The sequence below is a fragment of the Hemicordylus capensis genome, chromosome 4 (genome assembly GCF_027244095.1).
Source record: "Hemicordylus capensis ecotype Gifberg chromosome 4, rHemCap1.1.pri, whole genome shotgun sequence".
NCBI classification, from domain to species: Eukaryota; Metazoa; Chordata; class Lepidosauria; order Squamata; family Cordylidae; genus Hemicordylus; species Hemicordylus capensis.
In genome coordinates this window covers 312,736,001-312,758,210 of record NC_069660.1, presented here as the reverse complement: position 1 = coordinate 312,758,210, position 22,210 = coordinate 312,736,001, and the positions used below count along the sequence as shown (strand labels likewise).

General features: G+C 45.7%; 1 protein-coding gene across 3 annotated transcripts in view; it reads left to right on the top strand.

The window, feature by feature from the left end:
• The window catches only part of TRAPPC9 (trafficking protein particle complex subunit 9), a 523,543-nt gene extending 518,810 nt beyond the window's left edge, over positions 1 to 4,733 (top strand). For all 3 annotated transcript variants that reach the window (XM_053245610.1, XM_053245609.1, XM_053245611.1), the window contains one exon: positions 1,587 to 4,733. In XM_053245610.1, coding sequence (XP_053101585.1) covers positions 1,587 to 1,766 — 180 coding nt within the window. In that variant the 3' untranslated portion in view covers positions 1,767 to 4,733. The remainder of the gene's footprint in view (positions 1 to 1,586) is intronic.
• Positions 4,734 to 22,210: the final 17,477 nt, after the last annotated feature.

Here is a 22,210-nt window from a genome sequence, read left to right as displayed (position 1 = left end):
AACATTTTAAAAGAAGAATTAAACAATTGCAGTAATTTAAACCCCCGAAACCGGGTTAAAATATTAAAACCGATTTTAAAACCCGAAAGCCAGGCCAAACAAATACATTTTAAGGGCTCTCCTGAAGGCTGATAGAGAATTCAAATTATGGATTTCCGCAGGGAGTGCATTCCGCAGCCCCGGAGCAGCTATAGAGAAGGCCCGCCTCTGAGTCGCCACCAGATGAGCTGGTGGTAACTCGAGACGAACCTCCTCAGATGACCTTAATGTGTGGTTGGGATCACACAGAAGAAGGCAGTCTCTGAGGCAACTTGAGCCTAAGCCGTTCAGGGCCTTAAAGGTAATAACCAGCACTTTGTAGTTTGGCTTTTGTGTGTGTTTCTCTCTTCTGGTTGCAGATCTGTGTACAAATGCATACATGATTTATGAATAGACAATCCTATACTATAAAAGCCTACAGCGTGCAGCCGTGCTGCCCGTGTCTTTTTGGGCCCGTGTCTTTTTGGGCCATTCTGGGCATGCACGGAGCACATGCCCAGATCGGCCCAAAAAGATACGGCTGCCCAGAGACGGGCGGCCATGTTGGACCAGGCCACCGCCAACGGGAGAAGAGTGCTGGCGAGGCGGCGATGGCCACGGCGGGGCGACTGGCTCCGATGGCCGCGGCCGCCGCCATGGCGAGAGGGCCGGGAGGAGCAGAAGCGGCAGGCCGAGGAGAAGCGGCCGCCGCCAACGCAAGGAGGAGAGTGCGGCCGAGGCGGCGGCGGAACCGCGGCCTCGGCCAAAGGTGGCGGTGGCCGCGGCGGGGCGACTGGCGAGAGTGCGGGTGAGGCGGTGGCGGCCGCAGTGGGGCGACTGGCCCCGATGGCAGCCGCGGCCTCAGCAAGAGGTGGCAGTAGCCGCGGAGGACTGGGCCCGCTTGCCGGGCGGGGGGGAAACTTTGGGGCCCGGCATGCAGGCTGGCATGAGAAGAAGAAGAGAAGCGGCTGCCGCCGGGCGCAAGGCCCGGACGAAGAGAAGCCCCTCCAGCCCAACACCAACTTGCAGCCGCCTATCTGGCTGCTGCTCCTGCGGCTGCTGCTGAGGGTCTCGGGAGGAGAAGGGAGGAGGAGGAAACTAGCACCCCGCCCCCACTAGAGCCCATTATTTAAACGGGCTGAAAACTACTAGTTCAATATATTATCTTATTATGTATTTATTTAACATATTTTTATACCGCCCAGAACGTGAGTCTCTGAGCAGTTGACAACAAAACAGTAAAAACAACAAATAAAAAGGTAAAAAATTAAAACAATTTAAATATAAAAAATTTAAAACTATTAAAAAATCATCAAACTATTAAAATAGTATCTAATTAAAAGCCTGGGTGAACAAATGTGTCTTGACTGCCTTTTAAAAATTTGCCAGTGATGGGGAGGCTCTTATTTCAGCAGGGGGCGTGTTCCATAGCCGCCTGATGAATATTATTAATCAGAATCAGTAAGGTACATTATTTTGGAATGTTGGGAATGAATTGCAGAGCATCTTCCGACCGCCACTGTATATCAGATATTTTTATCTTGCTAACTCCCACCTATTTCTTGCAGGTGAAGCCAACAGAAAACTCGATGTGCATTGGAGCCCTCCTTTTCCTCTATACAGGCGATTTCTACTTGAACATCAAATTCCACGAAGACAACTCCAACAGAGAGCTTCCCCTCTCGTGGTTTTGCCTGCCCAGTGTCCATATCCGTGCTGTGGAACCTGTGATCCAAACAAAATTGTAAATGTACTGTACAATATTGCATTAGCCACCATGTTCAGCAAGATTGGGCATGACCTCCACTTGACCTCAGTCTCTTGCTTTCCAATCTGAGATTTTCCATTATTCCTTAGAGGTGCTTTCAGATATTTCCCAGTTAGCTATTAGCACTTTGAACACCTACCTTTGCTTATTTGGGAAGATGCAGATGAGTATACTGAGGAACAGGCTTTTCCTCACATTTTCAAATGGCTCACAGTTCATTGCTTTCCTCTTGTTTTACTGTACTGCTTTCTAAGACATGGGCTTCAAACTGAATAGCAGCAATACAGGTTATCATTGCACGTCTAACCCCATTAAATTTTATCAATATACAATATGTCCCTGTTGGGTAGAATTTCCAAAGCCATTTTCTAGCTTCTGTTTATTCTTTGGGGATATTCTAGCGTCTTTCAAACGTGTAGCAAATGCAGGCTCAGAATACAGGCTTCCCCTCTCTCCGCCTGCAGACCCGGCTTACGTTCAACTTTTATCACAGTTGGGTTTTTTGTTGCTGGTCTGGATTTAATGTTAATGTGACAATTAGTAATTTGAGTGATTCAAGGAGATAACAGGCTCCAGTTTACTGCACTGGCACCAATGGTCGCCATGGAGTGTCCGAAATGGCACAGCAAATGTTGCAACCCTCGGATGGCAACCATTGCCACTCTCAGGGTGAGTCAAAGTTTACAAAACAGTTGACACAAGATTCAAAATGAGCCTCTACATGGTTGAGTGAATCAGCAACGAGATCCCATAAGGCATGTTTAAGGGCCATTCATAGTAAGGAATAGGAGATCTGTGGGCCTGTTTTCCTGTTCCTTTGCAAGGAAAGAACTTAGTAAGAATCTCAAGCATGGAGATTCTCCCCCCCTTTATTTCCTCTCTTGCCTTACCAGACAAAGAATGCTAACAAGTGAACTGGTCTGTACTGGATTTATCTGGGCCCCAGATTTTTCTGTCTGTGCACTCTCTCTCTCTCTCTGGATTGAGACCTGGAAATGGGTTGCAAGGTCAGGGAGAATCCAAAATACAGATAAGCATAGCCCAGCCCAGTACATGTCTTCCTTTCCTGCGCAGGTAGTACGTTTTTTTAACAAGTTCTCCAGCAACCAACCCTCTGATGAAGATGTTTTTGTTTAGCAGAGAAAATCTACCTATGGCGATTTCTTTGTAATCTGAGTAGATTTTGTGTTCAGTATATCCCACTGTAAACAGCTTCATATTACAACAGGCTATTTTGTTGAGTGTATTAAAAGGAAGTACCCTACCACAGAATTTTCTCACAGATATTGTCTTTCAATAGCAATATTTCAAGAGATTGACATGCAGTCCACACCATCCACTCTTCAGCCTGCTTTTTCCTTCCTGCCTTTTCCTTTGAATCACATTTCTTATAAAGTATTTTTACAAATAACCCACAATCACATTTCAGCTGCACAGCATGCAGCTTGTTGGGAATCCAAAGGTAAATTCTTGCGGGCTTCACTGTATTCTTATTTGGGACTGAATAAATGCAGTGGGGAGCATCAGAGATGTTGAGCAGCGGCATTTCAAGGACACGACAGGGGCAAGGGCATCTCAGCTGTGGTCATACCAGGTCAGGGGGGTGCATGGATAATGCCACTCTTCCCACAGACACTTAAACAATTTGTCTTGGCGCACATTGGCACATGATGTGTCTTTTGGCTTGGTATTAATCTATGGTTATGTAGGGTATTTATATTTTCCCTCTCCTCCCCCCCCCCATACTCAAGGGATAGTTCTGCCAGTCATTACTGTTCTTGCATTTAGCGGAAAGGATAAGGGGAAATGTTTAGCTACATTTCTGCTAGATTTTCCTAGTCAGTTGCACCAATGTTTGAAGTCACTTTTGGCTTGAGGTGAACCACCCCCACCCCCCGCTGCCCCACATGAACGTGTAAGTTGTGAACTGCCCCATAGAGATTGCCTCCTCCAGAAGAAGCCAGGAAACCAGTACTGGCACCACATCCATATGGGCCCTTGGCCACATGCTGTTGTGTACTCTGCCTCTCTCTCCCCCTCCCCACCCCACCCCAAGCAGTGTAGCAGGGCAGCCTTGCTTTCAGTGTGCAGAGAAAAAATTAGAGCGCGTTGTTTTATCTGCCGATCCTGGTCAGTCATCGGAAGGGCCAATAACGTTTCCAGATAGACCAATGTTTTGGAATCATCTTTGCCATTTCCCTTATTAACTCCTGCATTAATTACTGCGGAAATGGCGTGTGATGGTTGGTCCTTAAGGGGCTCTGTGTGGAAAGTGTGTGTTCCCTCCACCTTGTGTTGCGGCTTTCCTGAAGCGTTTGCTCACTAATAGATATGGCTCACCGCAAGGTGACCTTTGAAGTCCTGTTTCATTATAGAAATGTAGCCTCTACCTTTCCCGTTGCTAACTTTAGTGATTACTGTATCTGCTCTGGCACTCCCCCAGTTTGCTTCCTTCCTTGCTTGCTTGCTTGCTTGCATGCACCTGAGAGAGAGAGAGAGAGAGAGGAAATTGATTGATCTGGTATTTTTGGAATGCAGATGATTGATTGTGAATTTCATTTTCTTATTAGGGCATCATTTCGCAGGCATTTATTCCAAAGGAAGCTCCTGTCGCTTCATTTCTGGTTAATTCTTGTGTCTTTGATGCATTAAGAGTCCCACTGAGGTTGTTGTCAGGAATTGCAGGTGTTTCAGGGCAGGATTGTGCGCTACCAACCCCTTCTCCTTTTTCTAGAAATGACGTTTTTGTGTTTGCCTGTTTCCAATTCAGTATAAAACAGGCCAACTTTCACTGCTAAAACTTACTTCAAAAAATCAAAATATTCCCTCGTTTGAAAGCTGCCTCAAGCTAAGAGCAAAATTTGGTCTGTTGCATGTATATGCTAGAGAAGTTAAAATCACATGTAGGTTGAGTTGCCAAATAAAATACTCAGATGTTGTTGTTTCACCCTTCTCCCGTGTCTTCACTGGGTATGATTTCCACTGCATTTTTACTGCTCATTATTGCATGGCATATAAGCTGAAGCCCACCTGGAATCCTGTGGAAGAGTCTTGAGTTATCCCTTGGTCTGGAATTCAGACCATCCTATTTTATTTAGTGAAATGATGTATGTTAAAAACGCCACATGCCCATGGTTGCTCTTTGTGCATAATTATCTCTGGGGGTTTAAAAAATATGTTAGCATGTCCCTGTCTATGACCTCTACTATTCTCAGCCACCTGGAGGTCCCCTACTCAAGAGTCAAATGATTCTACTCTTTCTTCCTTACCTCCCCTTATCCCCATTTAAGAACATAAGAACAGCTCTGCTGAATCAGGCCCAAGGAAGCCCATCTAGTTCAGCATCCAGTTTCTCACAATGGCCCACCAGATGCCGCTGGAAGCCATAGGCAGGAGTTGAGGGCATGCCCTCTCTCCTGCTGTTACTCCCCTGCAACTGGTACTCAGAGGCATCCCCTAACTCCTCAAATCCATATTTATTTACGTATTTATCCCGCTTTTCTTCTGAGGAGCCTAGAGCGGTGTACCGTGGTTATGTTTATCCTAACAACAACCCTATGAGGTCGGTTAGACTGAGAGATATGGGACTGGCCCAGAGTCGCCTAGTGAGTTTCATGGCTCAATGGGGATTTGAACTTGGGTCTTCTCAGCCCTAGTCCAACACTCTAACCACTACCCTACACTTGCTGGTGTATATTACTTTAAATCCCTTCTTTTCTTTGAAGTCTTTGACACGACTCTTAGTCCTATTACCCTAGTGTAACTAATCATGCATGTAACTAAAATAAATGCATTTTCTTTCCCTGTTTTCTCCTGCCTCCATCTCCTTCCGTTTCCTCTATTATCTTGCTAGTGCTATTTCTAGGTTGAGTTCCTTGGGGCAGGGACCTGTCCTCTAATTCTCTGTAAAGCACTGTATCCATAGGTGGTGCCATATTAATAATAAACTTAACAATAAATGTGCCCATTTCTTTACAGAGTAATGAAAGCTTTCCATGGCCTAAGGAGTATAAGTAAACATAATGGAGGAGAAAAAGAACCCCGGTTACCTAGTAAGAATGCCAGCAAATGTAAGCCCTATTCAAGCATTAGTTACCCAGAGACAGTGGGAACAGGAGCATGTCAGTAATAGGGGTGTGCAATTCGGGATTTCGGGTGATTCGGCTCGGACCCGAACCGAATCACCCCTGTTCTGTTTTGTGCCCGAATCTGGGTCACCCGAATCACCCTTGATTCAGTTCGGATTCGGATTTAATCTGAATCCGAATCCGAATCGATTTGGGGGGGTAAAAAGGGGCCCAGGGGCAAAATTTTGGGGTGGGGTGGTAGTGCCCAATGGGTAGAGTCTACCACCCCAATTTCAGGGGGATTGGGCAAAATCCTGATTTTTGGTGATCGTTCTGTGCCCGAAATTTTTTGCACATCCCTAGTCAGTAATTCCTGCCTACCAGCTAATGCACTCCATAAGTGTGTGTCACTTATGGAGTGCTTAAGGCTCTCACTTGAGGCTCTCCTTCAAGAGAGCCTTAAAGTTGCACCTTCTAGCCTGGCTTTTCATGATACCTACTTTTAGTTTTAGTTTTAATCTGCTTTTAAATGGCTTTTGATTTTAATTATGTGCTTTTTATTTTAATGTGAACCTAAGCCACTTTGGGAAGGGTGGTGTATAAATTGAATAAATAAATGAAATAAATAATAATCAGTCAATAACTTCACCCACATGCTGTCCACATGAAAGGCAAATGGTGTACTTGGAGAGAAACCCTCTCTGTGATTGGAAGCCTTTCCCTTGATTGGTTTTGATCACTGTATCTTAAGAAGGATATTGTAGAACTGGGAAAGGTGCAGAAGAAGGCAACCAAGATGATCAGGGGCCTGAAGCACCTTCCTTATGAGGCTAGGCTACAGAAACTGGGGCTATTTAGTTTAGAAAAAAAGACGACTGCGGGGAGACATGATTGAGGTGCATAAAATTATGCATGGAGTGGAGAGAGTGGACAGAGAGAAATCCCCCCCCCTTTCACTACACGAGAACCAGGGGTCATCCCATGCAACTGAAGGTCAAGGAATTTAGGACCAACAAGAGGAAGTACTTTTTAACCCAGCACTTAATTAATCTATGGAATTCTCTGCCACGGGATGTGCTGATGGTCACTAGCTTCAATGGCTTTAAAAGGGGCTTAGACGAATTCACAGAATACAAGTCTATCAATGGCTTCTAGTCTGGTGTCTATGTGCGGCAGCTGTGAAAAAGGGCAATTCCATGCTGGGAATCATTAGGAAGGGGATTGAAATGGCTAATATTATAATGCCCTTATACAAAACTATGGTGTGGCCACACTTGGAGTACTGCGTACAATTCTGGTCACCACATCTAAAAAGGACATTGTAGAACTGGAAAAGGTGCAGAAGAGGGCAACCGAGATGATCAGGGGCTAGAGCACCTTTCTTATGAGGCAAGGCTACAACACCTGGGGCTATTTAGTTTAGAAAAAAGATGACTGCATGGACACATGATAGAGGTCTATAAAATCCCTATAAAGTAGGGATGCCTGTATTTGCTGCAAATGTGTAGGGCGAGGAAGAGGTCTATGGCTCTATTATAGACATGATAGAGGTCTATAAAATCATGCATCGTGTGGAGAAAGTGGATAGAGAGAAATTCTTCTCCCTCTTACATAACACTAGAACCAGGGTTCATCCCATGAAATTGATTGTCAAGAATTTAGGACCAGCAAACGGAATTACCTTTTCACACAATAAATAATCAACTTGTGGAATTCTCTGCCACAAGATGTGGTGATAGCCAACAACCTGGATGGCTTTAAGAGGGGCTTGGATAACTTCATGGAGGAGAGGTCTATCAATGGCTACTAATCTGGTGGCTATTGGCTACCTCCAGCCTCAGAGGCAAGATGCCACTAAATATCAGTTGCAGGGGAGCAACGGCAGAAGAGAGGGCATGCCCTTGCCTCTTGCCTGTGGACTTCTCAGGGGCATCTGATGGGCCACGCTGTGAAACAGGATGCTGGACTGGATGGGTCTTGGGCCTGATCCAGCAGGGCTGTTCTTTTGTTCTTACTCTCAATGCATTGTTTTTAAACACAGTCTTTTGCAGTGTGAAACAGGTCCTCTAACTGCTAAAAGCATGTGTGAAGAGGGCATCTCTTGTGGCATTGTCACAACGTGGCATTCCAAGTTCTATGGCAAGCCACGTAACTGTGCTCCGTTAGGAATTCTTCCACTAAGAGAGATACTGAGCTTTTAAATTAAGGCAAGTTAATGAAAATGGATCTGCACTAACGATTATGGCAGCCTTAGTGCACATTCAGGAGGCTCATTAAGATGATTTCTTCTTGTCTCTGTCTGGGATCTGCAGTCCATCTTGTTACTGGACTCCCTGAGCGGCATTGTCAGGTATACTGCAGGCTGCCCACCGTCTTTGGAAGGGCTAATGACGCTAGCGTATCTCCCAAAGCCACTAGCAGGGAGACGAGCAAGGCGCCTTTCCAGGGATAAAGCGTGTTCAGGCACCCATGTCTGCGTGCACATCTCTGATGCAAACAGAGGCTTACTCCAAAGCCAAAGGAGATTTGAGTTTTGATGCAGGGATGAAAATGCATTTCTTCCCAGCAAAGATGCTCTGCCTTGCATATTCTCTGAGCAACGTCAAACGGGAGAACACAATGCCGATGCTGCAGACCTTTCAGTCCCAAGATCGGAGGACGGCGAGCTGTATGGAAACCATCTGGATGCCTTCCAAAAGCAGAGCTGGTGCACTGTCAGTCCCCACTGAATGTGCATTTCCATAAACAAGATGCTTCCCTTTATTTTAATTCATCAAGCACTTGTCTCTCGCAGCGTTGGCAGAAGAGGTTTAACCAAATGGGCCATCAAGCCCAGCATTTTGCTCACAACAGTATCTAGCCAACAGCCCCTGCCAAGTTCACAGCCAAGGGAGGAAGGAGATGGGCTTTCCCCATTGTTTGTCAACAGCAGCTGATACCCAGAGGTATACTGCCTCTAAACATGGAGGCTCTGTTTAGCAAGGACTAATGACTATCAATAGAATCAGATACTGTGAATGCCTTCACTTCTTCCTTAATTCCACCTAGCTGTTGACCTGCACCATATCTGGAGATCACGAATCCCATACCTCGGTCAAACTGTGCACTGTCACAAATTATTAAAAGCTCCTGCATCCACTTGGACGTGGTGGATAGGTGCCTTTGAAGGATTCACGGTTCTGTAGTCTGCTGGGGACTGCTAATGCTGCTGTGCCTCTGCCCAGGATGTGACAAGATCAACTGTTCCTTTCCAGTGCAGGCACACAACCGAAGGACTTGCCTCCAGGATGACTATCGTCATTGAGTCTCTGAATGCAATGATTGTAGGAACATACAATATGTCTTATACCCAATCAGGCCACGTTATTGCAGCAATGTGCCCTAGTGGTCAGAGTACTGGTCCATATATCTACGAGTCCAATGCCAGCTTGGCGCTCAAATCATTGATAACTCTGGGACACGCCCAGCAACTCTTTCTCCATCACCCCAGTGAGTTATTTATTTATTCATTCATTTGTTCAATTTATAGACCGCCCTTCCTAAAATGGCTCAGGGCGGTTTACATTACAATCAAAAGCACACAATGAAACAATCAATAATAGTAGTGACTTACTGTACCTGGTAGAGTTGTGGAGAGGAATAACTAAATGGGAGATAAAGCTCTTTGCACACTGAGGATGTTACAGAGGTTTTCAAATTTCCTGCATCATTATGAACAATAGTTTATAGAAACATAGGAAGCTGCTTTATACCAAGTCAGACCATTTGTTCATCCAGCTCAGTATTGTCTACACAGACTGGCAGCGGCTTCTCCAAGGTTGCAGGCAGGAGATTTTCTCAGCTTTATCTTGGAGATGCCAAGGAGGGAACTTGGAACCTTCTGCATGCAAGCATGTATAGGAGCCTTCTGCGTGCAAGCAACCGCCATGCAGGTGCTCTTCCCAAAGTGGTCGAATCCTTTAAGTGCAATATTTTACAGTGCTCACATGTAGTCTCCTATTCAAATGTAAACCAGGGCAGACTCTGCTTAGCAAAGGGGGGAATTCATGCTTGCTACCACAAGGGAAATGCTTGACTAACAAGCAGAAGGTTGCCAGTTCGAATCCCCACTGGCACTATATTGGGCAGCAGCGATATAGGAAGATGCTGAAAGGCATCATCTCATACTAAACGCAAGGAGGCAATAGTAAACCCCTCCTGTATTCTACCAAAGAAAACCACAGGTCTCTGTCGGCGCCAGGAGTCGAAATTGACTTGATGGCACACTTTACCTTACCACAAGACCAGCTCTCCTCCATTTCTTTGGTTTTATTTGTTTACAACATTTATAATTCAATTTTCAGCCAAAGCTTTCAAAGCGGCACCCAGCGACCAGTCACACATATTCTAATCTGGCTGTTATGCTGTTTCAAGGTTTGTGTGGCACATTTGAAAAATTCTACATAGAAGGCACTTCCACTTGCAGGACACTTCATGTTCTCTGCATGTCAATCATCAGCTGGGACCACCCTGTTTTTGATAGGAATGCCAGCCCCAGCTGGTCCAGAGGCTTCATATCCTCTGCCAGTTGCAAAGCTCAGTGCTGCACACCCCTATTTCCTTCTGTGTCTGACAGATGCTCTCCTAGGTAGCTCGCTAAATCACAGCCTCAATCCATGAATCCCTCTATTAATTTGATTGTTGTTTTCTGTAGAATGACATTTGAAGACGCAAAGACATTTTTAGTATCATGAAATTGGCTGCTTCTTTGGGAACCTCTTCTTTAACAGGTTTTTTTTTCTATAACCCAGGGGTTCTCAAACTTAGGTCCCCAGATGTTGTTGGACTACAACACCCATCGTTCCCAACAACAATGGCCAGTTCAGCCTTTAGGGCCCCAATTGGAGATCTCCTGACATAAGCAAGAAAAAGATAGTTTTCCTTTCACATCATACCAAATTGAGTTCTGAAGTCAACAACAAAACATAAGCAAAGGGAAACTGATTACTGGGTTATTGTTTATTATTATTATTATTATTATTATTATTATTATTATTATTATTAACATTTTATATCCCACTCTTCCTCCAAAGAGCCCAGAGCGGTGTACTACAGACTTAGGTTTCTCCTCACAACAACCCTGTGAAGTAGGTTAGGCTGAGAGAGACGTGACTGGCCCAGAGTCACCCAGCAAGTATCATGGCTGAATGGGGAGTTGAACTTGGGTCTTCCCGGATCAAGTCCAGCACTCTAACCACTACACCATGCTGGCTCGGGTTGGGTTGATAGGAGCAAAGCTGGATGTCATGAAGATTTTTGCCAATGCTACCGTCTCCAGTTCCTAGGCATAAAAATACATTCTAAAACCCTATTGATTGTGGTCATTTGGATCTTCCGCCTGTGCCTTTTTTGGGAGTATGTTAACAGATGAGAGTTTTGAAAACAGCTTCTGATATCAGCCCGAGGAATTGCAAAATCAATGTTAAGAATGGATGCATGCATTTTAAGCCCAACATGCTGATATTTAAATGAGGTCCAAATGTGCCAGAGACTCCTCCAGCTGCCCCCCACATGACACAGCTAATCAGGTTTCCTAGATTTGAACACCCACGTGTGTGTGTGTTCTGTGATCTGCACCCGATATGCCCACAAATGGCTGTGCTGCTCGTTGCCTTCAAAGCAAAAGGGTGATGTCGACTGTTCAATCAGCAGAGGCCAGTTAAAAAGCAATAATGATGATGGCTGACACATTTCCATTAACGTACAAGATGTACACAGAGATAGATCACGGCAAGGCAGCTGCCAAAACGGCACAATGTTGCCCATGGGGCAGCGATAGGCACTGGAAACGACGCACTTATTACATTTTAGCTCACTCTGTCGTCTCAGAATGGATAACAATGCTTTAAAAATGGATCAGACAATAGACTCAAATGTACATAAGTGCAGCTGTTAATAGGGAGGCATAATAACTTGGTTCACCAAGGACCCAATGCCTGGCCAAGGGCCAACCTTCTTGCTGCCTCCCATCAGATGCCCCCGAGGTGGCCAGAATACTGATGATAAAATGAAACCACCGCATCTTCCTGGCTCTTCTGCACAGAAGAATATTGTAACCCTCTCATACAGCTCCCATTCATTTCAATGAGGCTTACCTGAATGTACAGTACCCATGGATTACATCCATCAGGACGGCCTCCCAGCCCTTAATGGCTCCCCAGATCTGTCAATGGAGGACACCGACTCATTTTATCCTCATTTTATCCTCCGCTTCAGATGTTTTCTGGAAGCGAGAGCCACTATACAGTGCATTTGCCCTCTTCCCTCATGCGCTGCTGGGTGCTAATGAAAAGGGGGAGGCAGTGGACAAGGAAAGGGAAGTTGGTTACTGGAGATGCTCTCTGGGGTGGCTGCTATGATGATAGTAGTAAAGAAGGGGAAAGGGAGGAGGAGAACGCTCTCAAAGCAGCTCTTTACCAGTTTGGCAAAGAGCTGCTGCTTTGATGGTGGAAGGTAGCAAAGGGGGCCAGAGAGGTGATGATGAGCATCTTGCTCTCCAGCTGGTGCCCCAGAAATCCACTACTTGAGGCACCACTTCACCTTGCCTCATGGAAGGACCGCCCCTGTTATAGCCAGAAAATATTGCACTGTTGCACTGAAAAATATGAGCCCACACACCAACTGGGAGCCAGTCAGCAGGCTTTATTGTCTGGACCTTCTTACCGCAGGTACTGTGAAAGCTCAGAGTAAGGCTTCCTCAGCAGCCACTCCAAAGCTGTAGCATCGCCTTCCTCTGGAGGTCATGGCAGCTCCTTTGTCTCCTTTCCATCAAGCTTTTGTCCGAAAAACCTATTCTTGGACGTCCTTCATTTTTTGGCTGTATGATCTTGTGATGTTTCCTGCTCTTCATCTTCGTTTTATCTTTCATTGCTTTGTAAGCCACTTTGGAGAAATGCTATAAAACATTGCCAATGAAGTCACAAATAACTTGCCGGTACTGTTAGTCTTGGCATCACAGCCCTGCACTTTGTCCCGGAGTGACACCCATTGCACACACCCTCCCTACTTTGGCTATACCCCTTCTCTAAAACAGAATAGAATAAAAGGCATTCTGGGCATGGTAGCGTGCCTTCCCCTCACTATGGACCAATTCTCAATGCACTAAAAATTAAGGATAATTTCATTCCCAGATAGATGTCTGGTCTCCCATGCATTCTTAAGTGCTTCCATTTTAAAAGTATGCATTGCTCCCTAGGAGGAGAGCTGGTCTTGTGGTAGCAAACATGAATGGCCCACTTTGCTAAGCAGGATCTGCCTTGATGTGCATTTGAATGGGAGATTACACGTGTGAGCACTGTTAAAGTATTCCCCTCAGGAGATGGGGCTGCTCTGGGAAGAGCATGGTTCCAAGTTCCCTCCCCGGAAGCCTCTCCAAGAGAGGGCTGAGAGAGACTCCTGCCTGCAACCTTGGAGAAGCCACTGCCAGTCTGCGTAGACAATACTGAGCTAGATGGACTCTTCCGTAGTGGTACCAAGACTCTAAAACATCCTTCTAAGGGAGGTCTATCTGGTCCCAACTTTGCTCACTTTCCCAGAAGGCTGTGTGTGTGTGTGTGTGTGTGTGTGTGTGTGTGTGTGTGTGTGTTTTGCCTCTTAAGATAGCATTTAGCTTTTGTGGTTTGAAATGATGTATTGCTGGTCTATGCGAAAATAGCTTTAACTTTGTTATTTCTAGCTTGGACTTTTTTTCCTTTTGTTGTTAGCAGCCTTGATTATTTCAGGAGAAAGACACGATATACATTTCTGAAATAAATAAATGAAGCTTAATTAACATGTGCTCCTGTATTATTGCAAACTGTTATGCCAGCACTCCTTACCCAATGGTACCTTCTCTCTACTCTTAAGAAATTTCTTTCTCAAAAGTGAGGGGAGATTGTTGTTAGATCTTTGCAAGGGTGGGAGGAGACAGGCTGATCACACACGACTGCAATACTGAATTAAAAATCATAAAATCCCGTGGTCCTTTCTCAAACAGGAATAACGCTCTTGACAGCCTGAAATCCTAGCAAACCAGAAAGCCGTACATAAACACATCACTTGTGACAGTGTTGAGGTTGCTGGTTACAGGAGGATCATTTCCTCCGCCTTTCCTCCACAACAGTACTTCTATAAAAAGCCCACCAGACAAGAATGTGTGATCAGTTTGTACTGGGAGCAATTTATGAGAGTTAGTCGGGAAGAGAGAGTCTTCTGAGTTTATGAACAGACCTCTGAGCGGTCTGCGGCAGCCCTGTGATTCGCCGTTATGAAATTCTTCATACATATTCAAGCTTTTTTCACAGACAAACACTGAGAAGGCTATAAGAAAACACAATGCAGTGATGGATTGTTCTGTATATTGAATATGAAAAGGCTTCATTTGAGAAGCCAGGATACAGTGGGGCGCGATTCTATTCAGAAAGATACTGGTTTGGGAAAGGGAGGAAGAAATGCTATACATATAATAAATGAAATTTGCTTCCTTGATAGAATTTTTCTGCAGCCGTTTAGAAATTACTCCCTAGAGTTCATTGATGATGGCAGAGGGGAGGTGGGGGTCTACAATAGCTAAACCAAAGGTCCGCAGAGTCCAAAGGCATGGGTTTCAGATGCGGTACTGCTGCCAGTGACTACCAAACTTATCATCATCTGGTCCACTGCTTTCTTGCTCCTGTCTGCCTCCCAGCCTTATTGGATTATCACGGGCAGCCAAGTCATATACAGCAGCTTTAACCACATTAATAGAAACTGTGGCATGGACCATCTTGGAGCAGCATGAACAGCAAGGAAGCCACCTATGAAGCTGTCCAAATGGAGGACAGATCTATCCGTGGCTCCTTGTCTGAGGGCTTTAGGCCACCTCCAGCCTCAGAGCCATGATGCTTCTGAATCCCAGTTGCAGGGGAGCAACAGCAAGAGAGGGGGCACACCTTTATCTCTTGCCTGTGGAGTCCCCAGAGGCATCTGGTGGGCCACTGTGTGAAACAGGATGCTGGACTAGATGGGCCTTGGGCCTGATCTGGCAGGGCTGTTCTTATGTTCTTATGCTGCCTATTTTCTACTATTGGCCAGCCCCACCCAGGCGTGCTTCCCTGCCCTGTGCCTAAGCAAGGGATAGTCTCTGGTGAAAGACTGTTGATGGCCTTTTCTTCCACAAAGAGGTGCCCCAATATCGCAACGGGTGCACCTTTTGCGCCCTTGCACCAATGCTGTGAGATGCTGGCACGCCGTTGTGGGAACTCCTATGCTTCCTGGCACCCCTGTCTGGCCACCCTCCTATCTTGCATGTGGCTCTTGCTTTAGTAAAGAATTCCTTTTGTTCATCGAGCCTGACAGCAAGCAACCTGCAAAGCTTGGGAGCCAGCCAGAACTTGTAGTTGCTGCACCCCTTTGAAGACTGTGAGTCTTGTCTCTGACATTGTGTTGAAATCTGGACATGCTCGAATGTGGCAAGACCTGCTGTCTCCTCCAACGCTCAGAGTATGGTCAAGGCTGACATCCACCCCACCTCATCCTGGACCAGTGCAACAGCAAGAAAGAGAGCTCTCCCTTCTCCCAAGTTTGCATAGTAGTTGCAGCTCAGTGATAGAGGCCATCCATTGCCTGCAGATTGATGAAGGTTCCAGGTTTAATCCTGGCCGTTCCAGGTAGGGCTGGGAAAGACCTCTGCCCCAAACCCAGGGGGACTGCTGCCAACAGTGATAACCCAGCAGGGGTGTGGCTATCATTAAAGGGTGGTGGGGGAGAGAGAAACATCACTGGGACCCTACGAGAGAGCCCCACCCAGTTGAGTAACAGCTTGCTTTTTGCTCTCCCCTTCCCAACTCTCCAAAGCAGAAGGCAGGGAGGTGGTGGAGAAAGGGACCCACCTTCACTTTTTGTCCCAAGGTCCACTCCAACCTTGCTATGCACCTGAAATCCAGATGGACCAATGGTCTGACTCAGTGTAAGACAGCTTCCTGAATGCATGGGGCGGGGGGCATTTCTGCCACTGGGCTGAGCTTGGGAGGCACTGGAAACAGCAAGAATGCATGAACACAAGGAACATAGGAAGCTGCCTTAAACAAGTCAGACCAATGGTCCATCTAGCTCAGAATTGTCTACACAGACTAGCAGCAGCTTTTCCAAGATGGCAGGCAGGAGTCTCTCTCAGCCCTACCTGGAGATATCAGAGAGGGAACATGGAACATTCTGCATGCAAGCAGGACTTCCCAGAGAGGCCTCATCCCATAAAGGGAATATCTTAGAGTGCTCACACAAGTAGTCTCCCATTCAAATGCAAACCAAGGCAGTCCTTGCTTAGCAAAGGGAACAAGTCATGCTTGCTACCACAAGACCAGTTCTCCTGGTCTCTTCCAGAGCCCATCTCTGGAAGTCAGAGATCTTCCATCTCTGGAAGTCAGCCTGTCTTTCACTTTGTCCTGTGGCAACTGCTCCTTAAATTAAAAGATATGAATGCCCATGCTGAGCACATTTGTGGGCCCCTGCTGCTAAAACCTGTTTTCTACATACTGGCCTCATCATCAAAAGCCAACGTCCCAGCTAAAGCTACGTGTATGCAGCCAAAGGATGTATGCCCACAGTCATAGCATCCCCACTTTGGAAGTGCAGGTACTTGCATGTGGCCTGAGGGGGAACAATTTTCATGGATCTCCACATCCCCTAGAAGTGCAATGAACAACACAGAATTATGTCCTGAGGGCTGCATGACCCTCAGAGACGTAACTGTGCATTGCTCAGATCAATTTCAGGGGGAGGGGTGATAAGCAAAAATCACATACCAACGTGCAAGCATGCGCGCTTCAGAAGCAGGAATGCTACTGCTTTGGGCATGCATCCTTTGACCACGTAGTTTTAGTCAAGATGCCTGTCAGAAACCTTTTCTTGAACCTTGGATCAAAATCAGCGGTAGAACACCTGCTTTGCATGCAGACGGTCCCAGGTTCAGTCCCTGGCAGCATCTCCAGGTATTATTATTATTATTATTATTACATTTATATCCCACTCTTCCTCCAAGGAGCCCAGAGCAGTGTATTACATACTTAAGTTTCTCTTTCACAACAACCCTGTGAAGTAGGTTAGGCTGAGAGAAGAGTGACTGGCCCAGAGTCACCCAGCTAGTTTTATGGCTGAATGGGGATTTGAACTCGGGTCTCCCCGGTCATAGTCCAGCACTCTAACCACTACACCACACTGGCTCTCTGGGAGAAAGTCGTGTCTGAATCCTTAGAGAGCCACTGCCAGTCAGCACAGACAATTCGGAGCTAGATGGACCTATGGTCTGACTTGATATAAGGAAGCTTCCTATGTTCTGTGTTCCAAAGGGATTCCTGTCCATAGGAACACAAGATACTAAGTCAGACCATAGGTCCATCTAGCTCAGTATTATCTACACAGACTGGCAGCGGCTCCTCCGAGGTTGCAGGCAGGAATCTCAGCCCTATCTTGGAGATGCTGCCAGGGAGGGAACTTGGAACCTTCTGCTCTTCCCAGAGCGGCTCCATCCCCTGAGGGGAATATCTTGCAGTGCTCACATGTCGTCTCCCATTCATATGCAACCAGGGCAGACCCTGCTTAACTAAGGGGACAAGTCATGCTTGCTACCACAAGACCTGGTGCCCAATGTTCATGTTTCTTAACCCTTCCAAGGGTTAAGAACTGGCAGCTATGTGTAAAGTGGCAGTTGATCAAAAATACGATACATTTGTGAGTATTTGAAAGTGTCTTGTTTTCCTTGGGTCATGGTTGGTAATTCACTGTAACTTTGGAACATTTTAATGTAAGATGCCATATGATTAATGTAGTTGGTAATAACTGTCGGGTTGATTGGTCTGTAATGTACCCTGGTGCCTGGCTGTTATGTTCCCTAGGTGATTGATTACATGATTGTTATGCAACTCTTTTATGGGTTTTCCATATAAAATAAAAACAAACATTGCAAATAATATAATATAAAATAAAAAATATATTGCTGGGAACTGTTTGTCTTGCTTTCATCTCACTTTATTCTGCAGACTTTTACTGATGAAATGTTACAGCGATGCTCTCTCTCTCTCTCTCTCTCTCTCTCTCTCTCTCTCTCTCTCTCTCTCTCTCTCTCTCCATTGATCTGCCCAAACCACAGCAGTTTTATGGTAAAGAATAAGTGATGAGAGAGTGAGGGTGGCCAGAAAGGGAAAGAAGAAAATGAGAAATGCTGGTAAAACTGGAAGAGGGAGAGAGAGAGAAATGTCATTGGGAGAGTAGGGGGAAGGTGGAAAAACACCATAGATCCTTTGGTGTTACCACTGGAACATCCTTCCTTTGGACAGTGGCCCCTTCTCTGACATATTACAAACCAATTCTGAAAGAGCCGAATTTCCCAGGAAGGCAGGTGGAAGATACAATGAACCCAGGGTTTCCAAGAGCCAAGCTAGGCCATCGGTTATTAAAATGAATCAATGAAATGTCACCAAGCTGAGCAGTGGTGTCAGGGTGCCGTTGTTCAATAAAGGGGAAATGTTTTTATATTTGCAGAGTTTTCTTTTCTTTTCTTTTTAATTAAGCCTGCTGAATCCAAAGGCCTACATCTAGGAAACACTGATACAGGTGGAATGTAGCCTAGAATGAAATGACTGAAGGAGAATGTAATCTATGTGGACAGCACCAGATTGATTCAGTGTTCAAACCCATGCCAAAAGTCAGTTTTAACTCGCTTAGTTTGGGCTCAGTAACTGAATGACATTGCTATCCAGGGAAATAACCTTTCGGCTGAGGCAGCCTGCAGAGCTGAGGATGAAGCTCAGGAATCAAGAACCAAGAGACCACATTTGTATTGCTACTAGTACAGATCGCTCCGCGGATGAATTCAAAGAAGCGATGCCATTCTCAGAGTCCCCATGCCTCCCAAGAAATGTGTTCCTCCATTGAATCAGGCTTCAAAAGACATTGGCAGTCCTCGTGCATTGCATATATTCTGATCTTAGCCAGTTTTGTTAGGCAGTTTTGTTTATTTATAGATACACACGCCAGAAATCGCATTCAAAATATCATGAAGACGATTACAAAAATAAATACATCAGAAAATATAAATACAAAATGAGATTACAGGAAAAAATAGAACTCATAGCATAATAATAGCCCTGAACGAATACAGCGACATATCTGTCTACTTCAAAATACCTTTGAAATTGTACATTCTTCAGACCCCACATTATTGGAGCATGGCAGCATGGCATGGTGACCACACCACCCGGGACAGACTAAATCAATCAATCAATCAATCAAATAAATAAATAAATAAATAAATAAATAAATAAAGGGGGGGCTGGAGGTTTGGAGGCCCTGGACTTCGCCCCAGAAGTCCAGGGGTAAGAGTACCTCTGAGGAGGGGAGGCTCAGTAATGGAAGAGGTAGCAATGGGGAGCCCCTTGCCATCCCCTCTTGCTTCATCCAGACAAGGTTGATGTTAGGCAGCCACAGGCGATGAGCAGGTAGGCAAGAGGTCTGGGACACCTGGCCAAACATTTGGGGCACAAGCTCCCTGTGCCCAGTGCTGGCCACACTGGTGAATCTAAGTCGCCGTTTCCTTTGTCTTGTACTGCCAGTGTGCCATCTGAACTGGTGATCAGCATCTCTTCCCCACAGACGGAGGTGTGACTTCCAGATTACTCATGCCTGGCTGCAAGAGAGAGAAGCGACTCACCATCTGAAGTGCCACCACAAGCATGGAAAGAGACAAGACCCATCGGGCGGCCTTTTCCTGAGGCAAAGTGAGGATGTTGCCTTAGACAGCAGATAATGAGCATGTCAGCAGGGTGGAACATAGGCAGCTGTCTTCCAGCAAGTCAGACCACGGGTCCATCTAGCTCAGGAGTGTCTACACTACACAGACTGGCAGCAGCTTCTCCAGGGTGGCAGGCAGGCGTCTCTCTCAGCCCTATCTTGGAGATGCTGCCCAGGAGGGAACTTGGAAGCTTCTGCATGCAAGCCTGCAGGGGCTCTTCCCAGAGGGGCCGAATCCCTTAAGGGGAATATCTTACAGTGCTCCTGCCTGTAGTCTCCTATCATATGCAACCAGGACAGACCCTGCCCAGCAAAAAGGACAAGTCATGCTTGTTACCACAATACCATCTCTCCTCCCAGCTCTCCCCACAGGAAGCTGCCTTCTACCGTGTCAAACCATGGGTCCATCTAGTTCAGTATTGTCTACCCTGACTGGCAGTGGTTCTCCAAGGTTTCATGAAGGAGTCTCTCCCAGCCCTACCTGGAGAGGCCCTGGACCTTAATGCATGCAGAGCAGGTGCTCCGCCACTGGGTTATGGCCCCATCTTCTAATTTGGCCCACACAAGGACTGAGCTCATGACCTTAGCATTATTAGCATCACCTTCTAACCAATTGGGATAAACTATCAGTCAACGGTTAGTTGCCAAATGACCTAACCAGTTCTGGAGATGGGAGTCTGAGATTGGATAGTCACACTATTTCTGTAGAACTTGAAATGAAATGAAAAGAATTGGAATAAAATCTGCTGTATATGTATGGATCTTTTCCCTATAGACTGTTGTCTCCTTCCCCACCATTTCCAACAGAGATGCAAATTCACTGTCCTATAAATTCTACATTTTAACAAGCCAAAGTTGTTGTTTCGTCGAACCAGGAACATCTTTGCCTAGCGGCTAATCCAGCCGTTCAACTCTCCTGTTGCTCTCAATTCCCCCTTGACTCCAGTCTTTGCAGGCTGATAATCAAATCACCAGAAAGGCCCTCAAAGAAATAATTGGCTTGCTTTGTAAACACATTTCACAAGAGAAATAACCCACAGCAGACATTAATCGCCCAATGCATGCGCAGACAATCCATGTTATTTTCTAGGGAATCCTTTCAGTCTAGTGCAAGAAGGGAGGCTCTGTGGTCCTCCCGGCTGGCTGGCAAAAGCCATCACTTCTATCTTTTGGGGTTCATAACTTGTAGATAGAGCGATGAGCAAAAGTGAATTGACAGTGCTACTAATAACATTTTAAAAGTTATTACACTTTCCAAAGCCTTATAAGATTTCATTAAAGCTAATGCAATTCTCCCCTGGACACCAGCGATAAAACTATACTCTTCAAATTGTGTAATAGGTCTATCATCCGCGTTATTGTCGCTATTGGTTTCCTTTTAAGTACACAATCTATCCTGGGGGGGAGAGAGAGACAGGGGTTGGGGGGGAGCAGATTGTATCATTTTTGCAATCAGATTCCTTGAAGAGAAACAAATTAATCATGGCTGTATCACAAACAGTTAAGCCAGTCACTGGGTGGAATTCACAAGATATGGCCATGGCTACTGGCTGAAATGGCTTTGAAACAGGGATAGACATATTTGTGGAGGAGGAGGAGGCTATCAACAATTGTGAGCTAGGATATATAAGCTGAGCCTCTGAGTTCAGAAGCGGTGCTGCATCTCTGAAGACCAAATACTGTGGACAAACCAAGGGTGGCTCCAGAGAGGGGCATGGGTGGGCAAGCACCACCACCTCCAAAGTAGCTTGCTCCCACTGCCCCTCATTCCTTTTCAAATCTAATATGTGGCACACAGCTGGGTCACCCATAAATGCATTTTGCCCCTTCTGTGCCCTCTGCCCAGCCACCCACCCCCAAATCAACAAGGGAAGGCTGTTACTTTTATGGAGGTACATGAGCTTCCTGGAAGCATATGATTGGCCACTGTTGGAAACAAAATGGCTGACTCAATAGAATTTTGGACTGCTCCATCAGGGCTCTGATGTTCCTACAGAGGAAGAACTGCAACTAGTGCAAAATGCGTCAGCTAGGATTTTATCTGGAACTGCCTGCTGGGATCATATTACACCTATTTTGAAAGAGCTACATTGGGTGACAATTTGTTTTCAGGTCCAATTCAAGGTGCTAGTTTTGAGCTTTAAAGCCCTTAATGGTTTGGATATCTGAGGGACCACCTACTCCCAAAGGTTTCTTCCTGCTTAACAAGGTCATCGGAGGGGGCTCTGGTCCATGTGCCAACAATGAGGGAGGCTCAGCTGTTGTGCACATGGGACCGGGCCTTCTCAGTTATTGCCCCCAGATTTTGGAATGCCCTCCTGGTGGACATCCGCTCCTCAATCTCCATCACAATTTTTAGAAAATGAAAGTGAAATCTTGGCTTTTTGTCCAGGTTTTTATATGAGTGTTTTTGTTGCTGCTGCTCATTATTTTAAAATAAAATTTAAAAATTATTGTGTATATTTTAAAAACTGTAATTTGTATTTATATATTCCAATTTAATATTTTTATTGTGTAACTATTTTATCATTTTATATTGCTTTGAATAGTTTGTAAACCACCTTGAGATTGTTTT